This window comes from Neomonachus schauinslandi, chromosome 5 (assembly GCF_002201575.2).
Source record: "Neomonachus schauinslandi chromosome 5, ASM220157v2, whole genome shotgun sequence".
NCBI classification, from domain to species: domain Eukaryota; kingdom Metazoa; phylum Chordata; class Mammalia; order Carnivora; family Phocidae; genus Neomonachus; species Neomonachus schauinslandi.
The window spans coordinates 175,783,453-175,796,331 of record NC_058407.1 but is presented as its reverse complement, the minus strand read 5'-3'; the positions used below and the strand labels follow the sequence as shown (position 1 = coordinate 175,796,331).

General features: G+C 65.9%; 1 protein-coding gene across 1 annotated transcript; it reads left to right on the top strand.

The window, feature by feature from the left end:
• The first annotated feature begins 3,970 nt into the window (after positions 1-3,970).
• On the top strand, positions 3,971-9,581 carry LOC110571954 (cytochrome P450 2W1). The gene is made up of 9 exons (XM_021680160.1): positions 3,971-4,144; positions 5,472-5,634; positions 5,916-6,065; positions 6,137-6,294; positions 7,561-7,734; positions 8,109-8,247; positions 8,364-8,548; positions 8,731-8,872; positions 9,198-9,581. The coding sequence occupies exons 1-9, from the start codon at positions 3,971-3,973 to the stop codon at positions 9,416-9,418; spliced, it is 1,506 nt and encodes a 501-aa protein (XP_021535835.1). The 3' UTR covers positions 9,419-9,581.
• Positions 9,582-12,879: the final 3,298 nt, after the last annotated feature.

Here is a 12,879-nt window from a genome sequence, read left to right as displayed (position 1 = left end):
GATGCTGCGGTGGGCTGACGGGTGGCGCCCACGGAAGACGTGCCCAGCGGTCTCTGCATGTGAGGCAAGGGTCTCGAGGTGAGACCACCGTGGGCCATGGCGGGCGAGGCCCGAGCAGCAGGCCGGGTCCTCCCCGAGAGCCCGCGAGGACCCAGCCTGCCCGCACCACCGTCCTGACCGCTGGAGTGTATTTCTGGACTTTTAGGCGCCCAGCTGTGGGTCTTGGTTTTGCGGCAGCGCCAGGACTCACACAGTGGTGAGTGGTGGGGCCGCTGGGGACCTAAGCGGGACCCTTCCCCAGTGCCGGGGGGCAGGGGGTAGCCAGGGGGGCAGCAGGCCTTTCTAGAAGTTGCCGAGGAAGGGCCCTGTGGGAGGGACACTGGTTGCTGCTACGGTTTTAGGCTCAGGAGGGGAAGGCCCCGGATGAGCAGCTAGAGGAGAGGTGGCCTGGGGGGTCGCGGGGACAGGGCTCTTCCCAAGGCCTGGCCAGCACCGTCAGCATCAGCGAGGCCCTGGGCATCGGGGCCCCAGGACCAGAGATATGAGGAACCGGCCACACCCGCAGGGAGGAGGGACCCTGAGCGCGTCCCCAGGGGACAAGGGCCAACTCTGGGGGCAGATGGGACTGGCGCTCCCCACCTCTGTCCTCCACAGACTCTTCTAGAACCTTGCCCCTCCCCCATGCAGTTCCCCTCCCTTTGGACCTGGGGCAGCCTCGGGACCCCCCCCCCAGGTGACAAAGCCGCGTGACTCCAAAGCTAGGTCACAGGTCATAGGTTACAGGTTGTGGCCTCTGACACTTGCACCCTCACTCTTGAAGCTTGAAAACACAAGCTCACCAACATCACTCCCGAGGTCAGAGTCCAACGCGGCTGTTCCCATGACCCCGGCTCAGCCAGGGCTGCCCCTGGGAGCCCCCACGAGGCCCTCGCTCTGGCTCACCTCCACTGCCTCCTTCCCTTCTGGGCCCTGTGACCCCACTGGGCCCCACCGACAATCCAGGACAGTCTCCCTATTTTAGGGTCAGCTGATGAGCAAAAATTCAGTTTCACCTTCTACCTGAACCCCTTTGCGTGGAACCTGGCGTTTTCACACGTTCCAGGGACGAGGTGGTGGATGTTTCAGGGACGAGGTGGTGGATGTTCCAGGAATCGGTTCCCAAGCCCTGGCCCGTGAGGCCGTGGGCGTCCCGCACCGCGCCGACCCCCCTCCCTGTCCCCCCCGCCCCCGCCCCGTGGCCCCGTGCTCCCACGGGATTGCTACGCGGTGATCCCTGCACCCCTGCTACTCGTGCTGCTGTGGATATGACGTCTGGCTCAGGCAGAACAGTAGGGACAGGACACAGGTGCAGGGGTGCAGCGGCAGGGCCGGGATCCGCACGGGAATCCGGGGGGCGCAGGGGTGCGCGGCCGGGATCGGCGCGGGGTGCGCGGGAATCCGGGGGCGCAGGGGCGCGGGGCCGGGATCCGAGCAGGAGGTGTGGGGATCCGGGGGCGGAGGGGCGCGGGGCCGGGATCCGAGCAGGAGGCGTGGGGATCCGGGGGCGCAGGGGCGCGGGCCGGGATGCCCGCGGGGGGCACGGGAGTCCGGGGGGATGGGACTGTTTCACATCTTGAGCGTCGGCGTGGTCACATGACTGTAGGAGTTGGTGAAAACTTGCAGAACCGTACCCTGAAAAGGCTGGAGTTCACGAGCATGAATTCTCCTGCCAGGCGGGTGCACTGAGGCCCCAGCCCAAGGCCTGTCCAGAGACAGGCGGGGCAGCTCGGCTCTGCAGGACCACCAGCCCCGGGGGGGCCCCGCACCCCGCTGGGTCCCTCCCGCCCCCGCCTTTCCAGGGCCTGGATGTGGAAGAGCCTTCCACACTCCTGGTGCCCAGAGAGATTCTCTGCCAAACCCTGGTCGCCCCTCAGGGGCCTGATGTGACTCCAGCGACCCGAGCGGCAGACCTGCTGGCCGGGCCCTGAGAAGTTCCAGGTCTGCAGCTGGCCTCGCCTGGGCGCTCTGGTCGGGGGTCACCGGGGGCACAGGGGCCCGTGCGAAGTCCCGCAGTCACACACTGCTGGCCCTGTGCACATGAAATCCCAGGAAACACCAGTAGGGTCCGGATGCCCATAGGGCAGGGTCGGGCATCTAACCTGATGGGTCTGGTTCCCAAGCCTGCGCCCCTCACTGCCACACCCCTGCCCCGCAGGGTGGGACAGCGCAGAGCGAGTGGTGGGTGCTGTGAGGGCCCTGCCCTGATCCCCCTCACCGCCAGCGCACCCAGAGGCCGGGGGGCTGCGAGCGCCTCAAACCCGGGCCCCGCTTCCTCTCCTGAGAAATGGGGGTGACCCCCGCTAGGCTGTCAGGAGGAGCTCAAGGGTCTTGCAGGTAGAAGGCCAGAAACTGGCTGAGCCAGGACTGGTTCTGGAAAATCCCCTCCAGCCGTGCAGCCACGCCCTGCAGGAGACCAGGGCTGATCCGCAGGTGCCCAGGCGCGGCACCGGGGTGGGGGGCCTCATGCCCGGCGTGGCCACAGGTGCCCAGGCCTCGCCGACCCGAAAGAGGAGGATGGACCCCCCAACCCCCACCCCAAGTTCTCACCTCCAGCGTGTCGGGCCGCACTGCCCCTTCCCTCCTTCCCATGGCTGTCCACCCAGCACCTTGCTTGGTCCTGCTCCGGGATCCGCACAGCCCTCTGCCGGAATGCCTTTCCTGGGACTCGCACGCTCAGCTACGACGCCCGGGGTGTTTTCAGGGGAAAGCCCCTGCCATGTGGGTCTCTTCCCCTGGGCTGGGGGGCCCCTTTCTGGATCCCTGACCACCAGTTTCTGTAGCCCTAGCTACCGGCGGAGCCTAGCACACAGGTGCTCGATAAATGCTCGCTGAATTAATTAAGGTGGGTTGTCCTGGGCAGCGAGCACCCACAGCCCACGCACCTAGTAGCAGCCTTGGTACCTGGCACTCAGCCTAAATGACCCGGAGACACAGCTGTTAGGGGGCCGTCCACCCTCGCTGCGGCCCCACGGCTGTGCAACGGGACGGCCTGCCCGCAAGACAGTGAGCACCCCGTCACAGGAGGTGTGCAAATGCAGGCTGGGAGGGGGTGCGGGCCGTCGGGCTGCTTTGGCTCTGGGGTTCGTGTAGGGGCACGGACGGCATCTCCAGGAGACAGGCCCCGTGGTGAGGGGCCCCACGCGGGGATGGGGTTCCCGCTGCCTCATGTCAGGGCAGGTGGTGCCAAGCAGGCCTGGCCACTTCTGATGCCAGCACCCTCAGCCCCTCGCAGCTCCTTTCCACGGGGCACCTCCTCCCCTCCCAGCCAGGGCACCGGGTTGAGGAGAGCGGAGTGCAGCACAGACAGACGGGGGCTCGTAAACCCGGCCAGGCCACCCTGCCCCGCCCTGCACCGGCCAGGGCCTCCCACTCCAGGTGACCACACTCGAAAAGCCACCAGGGAGCAGGCTGTCACTCAGGGCAAGCTTGCGGCCGGAGACTCTGCAGGGGACACTCGGAGGGTCCTGGGATCTGAGGCGTTTGCTGTGTGGACCGTCGCGGGCCATCCCCAGGGTCTCCGCAGACCTCCTACCCCATGGGCCCTGCTGAGGGAGGCTCGGAGCTCCCCTCAGAGCTGGGGGGCCCAGGTCCCAAGGCCCCGTGAGCCCCAGTTCTGATGGGGAGACAGGCAGAAGGCAGAGGCCTGCGGGAGGGGCAGACGGGCCGCCGCGGTGTGTTCTGTCCAGCAGGCAAGGGACGAAGATGCCCCAAGCGCAAGGCCTGGATGCTAGCCCCCCAGACAGCCCCTGGCCCCCTGGCTCCCTGCCACAGATGCAACCCCACATTCCCCGCACGCCTGTCACTTTAAGCTGCCTGGCTGTCCTCGGCAAACTGCTCAGTCCACATTCTCGGGGCGGGGGGTGAGGCACGCCCTCCCAGGGGCCTATAAGGCTCAGGGTGGGGAGCTGGGGCCTCGCCGCCTGCCGTCCTCATGGCCCTGCTGCTCCTGGGGATCCTGCTGCTCCTGGGGCTCTGGGGGCTGCTCCAAGCCTGCACCCCCACCCCCTCCCCAGCCCCTCGCTGGCCCCCTGGGCCACGTCCGCTGCCCCTCATCGGAAACCTGCACTTGCTGCATGTGTCCCAGCAGGACCGGTCACTGATGGAGGTAGGTCAGGGCAGGCGGGTCCTGGGCACCCCAGCCCTAGCTCAGGGGACACAAGAGGCCCAAGTGCCCACCCTGCCATGAGGAAGAGAAAGACAGCCCACCCTACAGGGAAGCAGATGGGCCATTTAAGGAGCAGGGGCCAGGAGGGCTTCCTGGAGGAGGCAGCATTTGATGAGCGCCTACAGAAGAGCCTGGACTGGGGGAGGCGGCAGGTGCTCCAGGGAGTAGTACCACACAGCAGAGGTCCCGCGAGCGAAGGAACCCGGACTAGCCCTCGAGTGTGCATGGGGCGTAGGGAGCGCCTGCTGGGTGTGGCTGCTCCCAGCCCGGGCTGGGGGCTACACGGTCCTGGCCCCACGTTGAGGGCAGGCTGCCCTGCCCTGCAGCCAGGAATGGCCGGCCCAGTGGGCAAAACGGAGGTGCAGGCCTGGCCCCCCACCCCACAAGGTCTGCCTGGCCAACGCTGCCCCAACCACGGCTCCCACCATCACTGCACCCTCCTTCCCCAGAAGCGCTGCCGCTTCCTGGTGGCCCCCCGGCCCTGCGTGTGGGTGGGGAGGAAGGGGCTGCAGGAAGCACCCTGGGCGCCAGGGTTCTCAGGCCGTGCCTGGTGTCGCGCCCGGGGGCCACCGTCCAGCGTGCAGGGAGTGGAGCGGGTGTGGACAGGTCTGGCTCCGTCCCTCGGTGCAGGTGATGGACAGCAGTTCACTTCTTGCCTCTGGGCCTCAGTGTGCCCATGTGTGAAGGCACAGAAGGGAACGGGCACGGGCAGAGGCGTCAGAGGCCAGCCCTCGCCGCGCAGTCTGGGTCTGGGCCTCCAGGCTGGGCAGGGCGGCTCGCGTGAGGTCTGGGCACCCCCTGCTCCTGTCCATCTGGGCTTCAATGCGGGGGCGCATCTGAGCGGGGACAGGCTCCCTATGCAGACCCCTGGGCTTCTAGCAGAGGCCACCCCCGCAGACAGCCCCTCCTACTGCCCGCCTCCTCGTCTTGGGGTTCCAAGGAGCCCTCTCTGCTGCTTCCCCGGCAAAGAAAACCACGACGGCGACACCCAGCACCAGTGGTTGCCCCTGCCTTCCTGGAATGGATGGGGAGGGGGCTCAGCGGGATCCAGCAGGACCCGGCTCCTGGCAAACACACCTCCTGCTTTTCGGCTCCTGGGCCTTTGCTCGCGCACGCCCACGATGGCCCAGTTTCTACAGAGCCTGCCTAGGCCACCCCTGGCTCTGAATGTGCCCCACGCCCACCCTGTGCAGCTGCAGCCCGGGGCAGGTGCTCACGGGGGGCCTGGGGGTGGGGCTGCGGGCTGATTCCTGCCTGTGCCCACCAGCTCTCAGAACGGTACGGGCCGGTGTTCACTGTTCACCTGGGGCGTCAGAAGACGGTGGTGCTGGCTGGCTACGAGGCTGTGAGGGAGGCCCTGGTGGGCACCGGGCCGGAGCTGGCTGACCGGCCCCCCATCGCCATCTTCCAGCTCATCCAGGGAGGTGGGGGTAGGTGTGCGGCGCAGGGTGGGGAGGGGGCAGCTGAGCGTACGAGTCCCCGGACCCCAGGAGGGGGGTCTGCCTCTCTGAGCAGCACGAGAGTGTGCCCGGCGTGGCTCCTGGGGGAGGGACACAGTGTCCACATGGCTGGGGACCATGACATGCCAAGAGTGGGTGCAGCTCACCAAGGCCAGCCCCAGGGGTGGGGTGAGGCCCCAGCCAGGCCCCCCGACCTCGCTCCCTGCCTGCATCACCTGGGGTTGCTCACGGGCGGCTCGTCTGACCTGCAGGCATCTTCTTCTCGTCGGGGGCACGCTGGAGGGCCGCCCGCCAGTTCACCGTGCGCACCCTCCATGGCCTGGGCGTGGGGAGGGGGCCCGTGGCCGACAAGGTCCTGCAGGAGCTGAGGTGCCTCATGGGGCAGCTGGACTGCTACGGAGGTGAGTGGGGGCTGGGACACCCCCTGTGGGGGCCCCCTCACCCGCTGAGGCTGGTCTCCCTCCCACTCCAGGCCAGCCTTTCCCCCTGGCCCTGCTGGGCTGGGCCCCCTCCAACATCACGTTCACGCTGCTCTTTGGCCGGCGATTCGAATACCAGGATCCCGTGTTCGTGTCCCTGCTGAGCCTTATCGATGAGGTCATGGTCCTCTTGGGGACCCCCAGCCTGCAGGTGAGAGGTGGCTGCTCCCGGTCTTGGGGTGGGGGGTGGTCTCAGCACTGCCCCTGCCCAAGAGAGGTGAGCTGCCACCTTGCAAAAGCCCCACTGGATTCAGAGCCAGGAGGCCCGAGGCATGTCCTGTTTCTGACACCAATTGGCCATGTGACCCCAGGCCAGTTTCCCCATGCCCTCTGGGCAATGAGGGGGCTGTAGGGCAGGGTGCCCATCTGCCTCCCCCAACGCCTGCCCATCAGTAGCAGATGCACCTGCTCAGAGGTGGGGATGGGGACTGAGCATCTCTTCCCTGGATATGGGGTTCAGTATCCCCCTGCCCCCCCCACCCTTAAACCCAGGGACCCTCCACCCAGCATGGGTCCTTCACAGTGTCACATGAATGGTGCAAACTGGCCCTGCTGATTCTCAGAACTCCCAGGGGCAGGTGCATTTCACTCTTTCCAAAGCATGAAATGTTTGCCATTGTGACCATTTCTGTGATAGGTCACTAAGCGCATCCATCTGGTCGTGGTGCGTGTATTTACAGACCCGCAGTCACGGGTGCGAGGCGGGGGCTGGCTACAGAGTCTCCTGTCCTCATGCTTCGGTCCTAGGAGCCTCTGGGCAGGAGGATCTGGGCCTTCTCGCCGAAGCAGGCCGTCCCAGGAGGATGGAGGCCAGAGGGGTCGGAGCAGAATGTTCCAGGCCTCCGTCCCAGGGCCAGCTCCTCACCTCTGAGTCGCCCTGTGTAATTCGATCCAGGGATCACTAATGCTCTGGGGGACACCCAGCGGTCATAGTGCACCAGGAGAGCTGTGGACATCTGCATGCCGGGCACCGGCTGGCCCCTCAGACAACCTGGTCACAGTGGGGTCAGCTGAAGCTCTGAAGTTTGCAAATTCTTTGTTTTCAGGACTTTAATGAGAGGCAACCCCCACCCCCCACCCCCTGTCTTACTCGCTCTGGTGGACGGAGAGCAAGCATGATCACAGCCACCTGCAGGGGTGAAACCACCACCTGTCCGGCAGCCACCCCTTCCTGACCTGGGACAGAGGGTTTTGTGGGAGCCCCCTGGCTGCTGGTCCCACCAGGAGGGCCAGGGGCCCCCGGGCACGGAGCCTGGTGCCCTCTTGTGGCCACGGGCAGCACCCACACAGCATGTTTGCCTGGAGTCTGGGGCAGCACCTGGGGACCTGGACAGGTGGACACACCTGCTGGAGGGTGAGGGCCCCACTGTGGGCCCTGCACCCTAACCCCGCCCACTGTCTCGCCCTCCGCCTTCAGCTGTTCAACATCTACCCCTGGCTGGGGACCCTCCTCCAACTGCACCGGCCTGTCCTACGGAAGATAGAGGAAGTCCGAGCCATCCTGAGGACCCAGCTGGAGGCGCGGCGGCCCCCCACGCCCGGGGGAGGCCCCGTGAAGAGCTACATGGACGCCCTGATCCAGCAGGGCCAGGTGTGGGCGAGACCCACCCTACTACCTAAGAGGCCTGGGGGCATCTGGGGGCCGCACCCCAGGAGGAGTGGGGTTGGGGAGGGGTCCATGCTGGTCCTGCACCACCTCCTCCACCTCCTAGCTGAGGAACCCCTTAGTCTCGGTCTCCCCATCTGTGAAATGGGGCATTTGCAGTGTCTGCCTCAAGGGGTGGCTGCAAGGATGTGGTGAGCCCAGAACGTAGTAGGTGCTCAGCAGACTTGGCTCTGCCTTCCCGCCAAGGCTCTGTTTTCTATCCCTTTCTTGAGCCCAGAGCTGAGTTGGAGGGTGGGGGTGGCCTGGGTGGTCCATGGAGCCCTGCCTCCAGCCGAGTCCCATCCAACCCGCCTCTGCAGGGGAATGACCCCCAAGGCCTGTTTGCCGAGGCCAACATGGTGGCCTGTGCCCTGGACATGGTCATGGCTGGTACAGAGACCACGTCGGCCACGTTGCAGTGGGCTGCCCTCCTGATGGGCAAGCACCCGAGTGTGCAAGGTGAGCTCCCAGCCTGTCTTCCCAGCACATGGCCACCTGCCGGGTGAGTGGGGGTCCGCCCGGGCCTAGGGGATCCAGGTTCCCAGGGATGCTGGCACCCACGCTCTCACCCACAGGTCGGCTGCAGGAGGAGCTGGACCGCGTGCTGGGGCCCCGACGGCACCCCCGCCTGGAGGACCAGCGGTCCCTGCCCTACACCAATGCTGTGTTGCACGAGGTCCAGCGGTTCATTACCCTCCTGCCCCACGTGCCGCGGTGCATGGCGGCTGACACCCAGCTGGGCGGCTACCTGCTCCCCAAGGTGGGCACCCCCTCCTGGACCCTGACAGGGTGGGCAGGGCCCTCCCTCCCCCTTCCCTCCCTCCTTCTTTCTGCTCTGGGTCAGGGTGGGCCCGGCTGGCCTCCTGGGGGGAACTTCTCTCTCAGTGCACACCCTGGGGGAAGGGGGTGCCAGGCCCAGCCCACCTGGTGCCCTGCCCACAGGGCACGCCTGTGATCCCCCTGCTGAGCTCTGTGCTCCTGGACAAGACACAGTGGGAGACGCCCCACCAGTTCAACCCGGGCCACTTCCTGGACGCCGAGGGGCGCTTTGTGAAGCGGGCAGCCTTCCTGCCCTTCTCTGCAGGTACCCACAGCCCTCACGGGTGGGGACAGCACGGGGCCCCTCACCCCCAAGTGGCCTGGTCACCAGGGACCTCGGAAGCTCAGGCTCAAGCCTGCTGGGCCCCCCACTGTCCACAGCCTCTGGCAACCGGTCTCTGCCCCTCAGAGCTGGCCCGCATCCCAGTTACTGCAGACCTTGCTCTCAGATCGCCCCCACTCCAGGCCCTCCCTCGTCCCTCCAGAGACTCCCCTCTCCCTCCACTCCAGGAAACTGGCCGGGCTCCCTGGCACAGCCCTGCAAAGAGCAGGTCTGGAGCCCCCACCCTGTGCCTCGGTTTCCTCTGCAGGCCGCCGCGTCTGTGTGGGAGAGAGCTTGGCCAGGTCGGAGCTGTTCCTGCTTTTCGCTGGCCTCCTCCACAGATACCGCCTGCTGCCCCCCCCCGGCCTCAGCCCTGCGGCCCTGGACACCACTCCCGCCCCGGCCTTCACCATGCGACCGCCAGCCCAGGCCCTCTGTGCAGTGCCCAGGCCCAAGGGCTCTGACCAAGGAGACCCGGGGAGGGTCTGAGTCACTCCCCCAGGTCCCAGCTTGGGGTGCTCTGTGGAGGATGGAGGCAGGACAAATGGACGGACAGACAGAAAGCCCCTCATGGGAGCCCTTGCTGGGCTCTTTGCTGTGGTTCCCCAAAGCCCCTCCTGGGCCAGATCCTGTTCTTTCGGGGGCTCAGCCCCCTTCCAGTTCCCCTTGCCCAGAGGTGTCTCTACCCCTTGTCCTCCAGTCTCCCCAGGGCAGCTGGGGCCCCCTCCCCGCCCTGAGCTCCCTGCGCTCTGCCCTCTGTCCCCAGACTCCTTGGGCATCAGTGCTGCCTCAGTCTGCACCCAGGCCCCCCACCCATACCTCAGGGTGCCCCTCACGCCCTAGTGGTGATGCACCCCCTCCCCACACCCCCATGCATGCCTCCCTGGGCTCCCCACGGCCTCTTCTCCCCACTCCCCCTCCATGCTGCCCCCCTCCGGTTCCCCACAGGGCCAGCGTTGGCCAGGCACAGAGGTGCCACCTGCCAGCTGGGGGTGCGGGGTGACGTCCACCCAGAGGCCAGCCTGAGACCTGTGTTCCCAGCACACTCAGTCTGCACCGTGCCAGGCCCTGGACCGCCGGGTCTCCTGCAGACCCCACCCTGTTCCGGCAGCTTGTGGGCAGCCATGTCCCGGAGGCGCTCTGCCCGTGGAGCCAGGACCAGGCGAGGGATAGCTGCCACCAGAGGATCGGGGACCCTGCAGGGGTGATAGCAGAGCCTGAGCAGGAAAGATGAGTGGGAGTTTGTAGGGAGGACGCTGGGGCCCCCTCGCGCTTGACCCCGTCAACCTCACAGGACCCAGAAGCAAGTGGGGACACAGACCCCAAGGCCCAGCTTCCGATCTCCCCCACGCCCAAGATGTACCAAGGCCTCTAGGTGGGGGCCTCTGGGCAGGGGGCTGTTGCTGACAGGGCCCAGAGACGCCAGGTCAGGGGTGCACTGCGGGAAGCCCTCCAGCATGGGCCTCCACGGGCCACCCCCACACTGACTCACTTCCCGTTACCTGGTGTCCTGTCCTGTATCTGGCGACCCATTGGTGGCCTGGGAGCCTGGCGGGGTCGGGTTGGCCCTCCCCTGGCCGCATGGTGGCTCTGGGCCGTCCCGGCCGCCCTCCCCCGGCCCAGGCTCCACACCTCCGGCAGGGGGCTCTCAGAAGTGAGGCAGCCTCTCGACCAGCTGCCACACCCCAGAGCCTTCTCTCTGGTCCCTTCTGACCCCCCAATTTCTCGTCTGCCCCTCGACCTTTCCCAACACTGAAGCCTTGGCTTTTTAAATTCAAAAGCGTGTCTGTGTGGGAAGACGAATCCCCTCTGAGGCAGGGCTGGTGGACAGGTGGAGGGCCAGGCGAGGACATGATGATGGGACATCACGGTAAACCAGTGATCCGGACAATTCCCGGGGCAGCTGCAGAAGGGGGTCCCTGAGGCCCAAGTGCACACAGAGTGCTCCCCACAGGAGAAAGGATAAGGATCGGGGCGTGTCCCCACCCGTGAACAGTGTCCGGGGGTGGGCAGCAGGGGCGAGTCTCTCCGTGACCCTGCGCAGGGCGGTGGAAACGGGCGCTTCTGGGTGTGCCGCTGCCCATGCTGGGCCCCTACGGGGGAGGGGGTTACTCTGGGGAGGGGCCCGTATACTTCGCTTCTGGGAAAAGCTGGGTGGTGGGTGAGGGGCACGTTCTGTCGTTGCATTCCTTCTGTCTGTCTGCCACATCTGACACTGAGGGAGGGGCTGGGAGCCCCCCTGCAGGGCCGGGCCGCTTTACTGTCCACGGTCACACGGTGCGAACAGCATGGATCTCACCTAAGTTCATCTCCGTGAACGAACGAGAGCATCCTTCAGAGCATCACAGAACATTCTGGAATGGCTGTGGAAACCCTTTCAAGAAGCTGTGGGTGGGAGAGCCTGGGCTGCTCGGGGCAGGCTTGCTGGGAGGACGTGGAAAACCAGAACGGGGACGCGAGCATCGTGGTAAACCTAGTGCTGCCCAGACCCCGTTTCCAGAAGCCGCTCCCCGCGTAGGAGAGGGGTCCGTGGCACCTTCCAGGTTGGTCGGCTTCAGGCGGGGGCGGGACGCAGAGCCTGAGCCGCATGTTTCCTAATTTACAAGAACAGGCGTCAAAATGAACCACTTTGTCGGGCGACTTAAGTTTTCTCCACAGAAGCCAATAGGGTTAGTTGATGTTTTAATCTGCCAAGAACAAATCTGAGCAGTCTTTCGCCAGGTGGGAAGGTGTACGTCCTGCTGGAAAGCACTCCACAAACACGCTGCTCTGGGCCCCTCCCCGGGGCGGGGGGCTCCGACGGAGGACGCGGCGGCTCTGGCTGGGTGTCAGGCGGGAGGTCCCCATGTTGACTTTAGTGCCCTCCTGGTTCACGACGGGAGCCTCCCGGGGCCCCGACACCAGGTGCCCGCGGCTTGGCTCCCTCAGGCCCCGTCCAGATGCAGATCTGAGGTGGGCTGGGCACAGGGCTGGTATGTGCGGGACCCTCACCCAGCCTGATCCAGGGCTCGGGAGGCAAGCAGGGCCTCTGCAGGGGACCCCCCCACCACGGTGAACCCGCCAGGTGCTGTGACCTGGGGCAGGGCCCAGGAGAGCCAAGGCCGCCGTGTGGGGACTGTCTGGGGAGTATCATTCCCTTCTCCCCGCCCTCCTTATGGAGTTGGCACAAAATAAGCATATTATTTGCTGAAAGAGCGCAATGTGCCGAGTCTGATGTCTGACCCACGAGATCATCAGCACAACTATGGAACACACCCATCTCCGTGGCCGCCCTGGACGCCCCCCACACCAGGCCCAGCTCAGTGATCACATGGACACCCCGGCCTGGGGCCACAAAGGGGGCTCGCCCACCCACCGGCTCCTGCCCTGACCAGGTGCACAGAGACTCCCCATGATGGGGGCGGGGAGTGAGGGCTCCACCATGTGGCGGACGGCTTGCCGGTCAACTCTGCCGCGTACCCTAGCTCTTTTGCTTTGTATTTTCCCTGTGGTAAAACATGCACAAAATTGACCATCTTAACCAATTTCAGCGTATAATTCAATGGCACTGAACGCATCCAGCTGCCGTGCAGCCAGCCCCCTGTCCGGCTCTAGAACGTCCCATCCCGCACACAGAGACCCTGTCCCCGTGACGCACGGACCCCCACCTGCTCCCCCAGGCCCGGCCCCGCCGTCTACCCTCTGTGTCCATGAGTCTGACGACTCCGGGACCTCGTGCGAGTGTGGTCCCTGTGCGTGTCCTTCCGTGTCTGGCTTGTGTCCTTGGGGCTCGTCCCCGTGGGGGCAGGGATCGTTCTTTCCTTTAGAAGGCCGGCTCATACCCCGTGGTGTGGACGGACCACCCTGTGTTCATCCATCATCTGTGATGGACACTTCCAAGTCTGAGGTCCTGTTTATTGCCAGCTGCACCTCCAGTAAGCTCAGCCTCCAGGCTGCACGGTCTTGGGGAG

Excerpts from the sequence above, each read along its gene's own strand:
- LOC110571954 (XM_021680160.1), top strand. The coding sequence starts at position 3,971 with ATGGCCCTGCTGCTCCTGGGGATCCTGCTGCTCCTGGGGCTCTGGGGG. Across the intron at positions 5,635-5,915 it reads GCTCATCCAGGGAGGTGGGG|GCATCTTCTTCTCGTCGGGG; the intron begins GTAGGTGTGCGG and ends TCTGACCTGCAG. Across the intron at positions 7,735-8,108 it reads CCCTGATCCAGCAGGGCCAG|GGGAATGACCCCCAAGGCCT; the intron begins GTGTGGGCGAGA and ends CCGCCTCTGCAG.